We start from the raw sequence: 2,594 nt of genomic DNA, 5'->3' as shown, positions 1-2,594 counted from the left end.
ACTCTTCTATTGGATTTAGGAATGGAGAGTATGGTGGAAGGAACTGTTATCCACTGTTATCCTTTCATGTGCAGCAAACCAGTCCCTAACAATGTTGGTTCGGTGGAAGCTGACATTATCCCAGACAACAACATAATTAGGCAAATGTGGTCTAACTAAACCTCTTTCTTGTTCTGGAATCAGGTCTCTGTAAAGTGCGTTTAGGAAGGCCAGGAGAAGTTGGGTATTATAGGGCCCAATGTGTGGAATATGTGTGCTCACACCATTCTCTGAAATGGCAGCACACATTGTAATATTGGCCCCACGTTGGCCTGGTGTGTCAGTTGTGGCTCGGTGTCCAATGAGATTGCGACCACGTCTCCGGCCTTTGGACAGATTGAACCCGGCCTCGTCCACAAAAACAAGAATGTGGGTTGTTTCATGTCCTTCTATTTCCATGATTCTCTACGAAGAAACACAGAAACAAAATAGTTAATTTTTATTCTAGAGTTCAGTAAATGTTATCTCTTCTTATGGGTTTCTAAAACTTCAAGTAATACAGGCATCTTAGAAGTACAGTAAAACTAAGTGCACACCAATAGTTTACCTGGACATACTGGTACCGCAGCTCCTTCACTCTTTCACTATTCCTCTCAAATGGCACCTTGTAGAGTTGTTTCATAGTCATTTGATGTCTTTTCAAAACTCTGTCTATGGTGGAAATGCTGACAGAATTTATATTTGCGAAGACATTATTGTCATTTATGATTGCACTTTGGATCTCTCTTAGCCTGATGGAATTGTTGGCTATGACCATGTTGCAAATTTCTTGTTCTTGCTGATGGTTAAATACTGCTGCTCTGCCACCAGCGCGAGGTTGTTGTGTGGTTCTATAGAATGTACAAATAGACTTGCATGTACAGTTACAATATTGTTGTTTTTCCACCTCTTCCTCTATTATGTCTTCCTCTAACACCACCACCACCACGTATTCTTACACATCTTCCAATTGCTCTTCCACGAGCATGTTGCTGCAGTTCAGGGTTGTGGAAGTCCTCCATTCTTAATGATTGTGCTGTGGGCAATCTACATATATATGCTCCCAAACTTGATTGGTTAAATGGTTGAATGGTTGATTCAAATTGTATTGCAATTAGAGGTCATTTGCCAATTTAGCAGACATTACAAACAATGTCAATGTCAGATATTTATGGAATATACATGCGTGTATACCAATTTTTCATAATTGAATGGATCGTTTTGAATGTGATGGCTTACACGATGAAAAATGTTTGAGAAGTCGTGAAGAGTTTGACAGTTTAAGTGAGAATCGGCCCATCAGTTTTGATCAACAAGCCATATGCAATTAGTTGTTGTGCAAACTGCAGACAATTGTACTTATTGTTTGTAATGTGCCAAAGCATTTGCAATTTGCTCAAATCAATAAGAAATTCCAATCTGATGTGAACAAGAAGCTAATTGTTCAGAGATCTGAACTTATTGTTTTGGGGAAAAAAAGTTTAATTTGAGAATTGAGCCAAAGCAATTGAGAAAAACTGTAAAGTCAGGAATGTCACAGCATAATGGAGTTGAACAGAAAGTGCAAGGACAAAGGTAAATTCTGCAATTTTCAGAAACGTCTTTTTGAAAAAAAAAGTACAGACAATGAAAACATTTTATTTTCAATAAAAGGAAAACATTTTATTCTGTACAACCCATTAAAATGTCATAGTGATGAATGGGAAATTGAATGCTATTGTGAACGACTGTGAAAAACATGTAAGAGTAAAATGATTGCTTTATTTTAAAAGTTATTGTGCAATCGCACGCTAAATCTTTCAAATAATGTTACGTTCCGTGTCCCATTAATTACATCAGTAAGTCACGGAGACACACAAAACCCACAAATGGCCGATACATATTTCCAGAGAATGAGCCGATATACAGTATATCCTAATAAAACAAAATGTTTTACATTATAACTGCAACATCTACCTTTGAATGAAATGGTTTTGTGGATGTAATTGTTTATTGTTTGTTTTTCAGAGCTTCCTTATGGCTGGGAGAAAATCGATGACCCTGTTTATGGAACCTACTATGTTGAGTAAGTTCAAGCACTTGAGTTAACACACATGGTTTAATGGCACTTTGGATCTCTGCGTTTTCTCACAGCTCTGTAATTTGGACAGACAGACTGTTAATTGGTTATATTGCTGCTGCACCATGCCCAGGCCAAAAAACAGCTGCTCCGTTGTTTCCTAATTCAGTTTGCAGTGTGTTTGCATGTGTGCCATCATTTTTCTTGCTTAATGCACAGTCTGGGGTGAGGTGGGACTATTTATAGTATGGCTTGCTTGGCTACTCTTCCTCCCAGGACAGAGGAGAACAGCAAGCCCAGAGCCAATAATGCAGCTGTAGTATCATGTGGATACACAACCACACACTTTCTCGAACTGCATCATAAATGCAGGACTGCATCTAGGTCTGCTGTCCTTAGATGGGTCAGTCTTTCCATCTATCCGTCTATCTATGCGTCTGTCCGTCTGTCCGTCTGTCTGTCTGTCTCTCTGTCTGTCTATCTATCTATCTATCTATCTATCTATCTATCTATCTAT

General features: G+C 38.7%; 1 protein-coding gene across 1 annotated transcript in view; it reads left to right on the top strand.

The window, feature by feature from the left end:
* Positions 1-2,594, top strand: part of LOC107590979 (membrane-associated guanylate kinase, WW and PDZ domain-containing protein 2-like) — a 189,141-nt gene that overhangs the window by 126,304 nt on the left and 60,243 nt on the right. Inside the window, exon 7 of the mRNA XM_016279950.1 lies at positions 2,026-2,083. Coding sequence (XP_016135436.1) covers positions 2,026-2,083 — 58 coding nt within the window. The remainder of the gene's footprint in view (positions 1-2,025; positions 2,084-2,594) is intronic.

The sequence above is a fragment of the Sinocyclocheilus grahami genome, unplaced genomic scaffold (assembly GCF_001515645.1).
Source record: "Sinocyclocheilus grahami isolate Dianchi unplaced genomic scaffold, SAMN03320097.WGS_v1.1 scaffold135.1, whole genome shotgun sequence".
Lineage (NCBI taxonomy): Eukaryota > Metazoa > Chordata > Actinopteri > Cypriniformes > Cyprinidae > Sinocyclocheilus > Sinocyclocheilus grahami.
The sequence above is the reverse complement of the archived record's forward strand: the minus strand, read 5'-3'. Positions and strand labels throughout refer to the sequence as shown.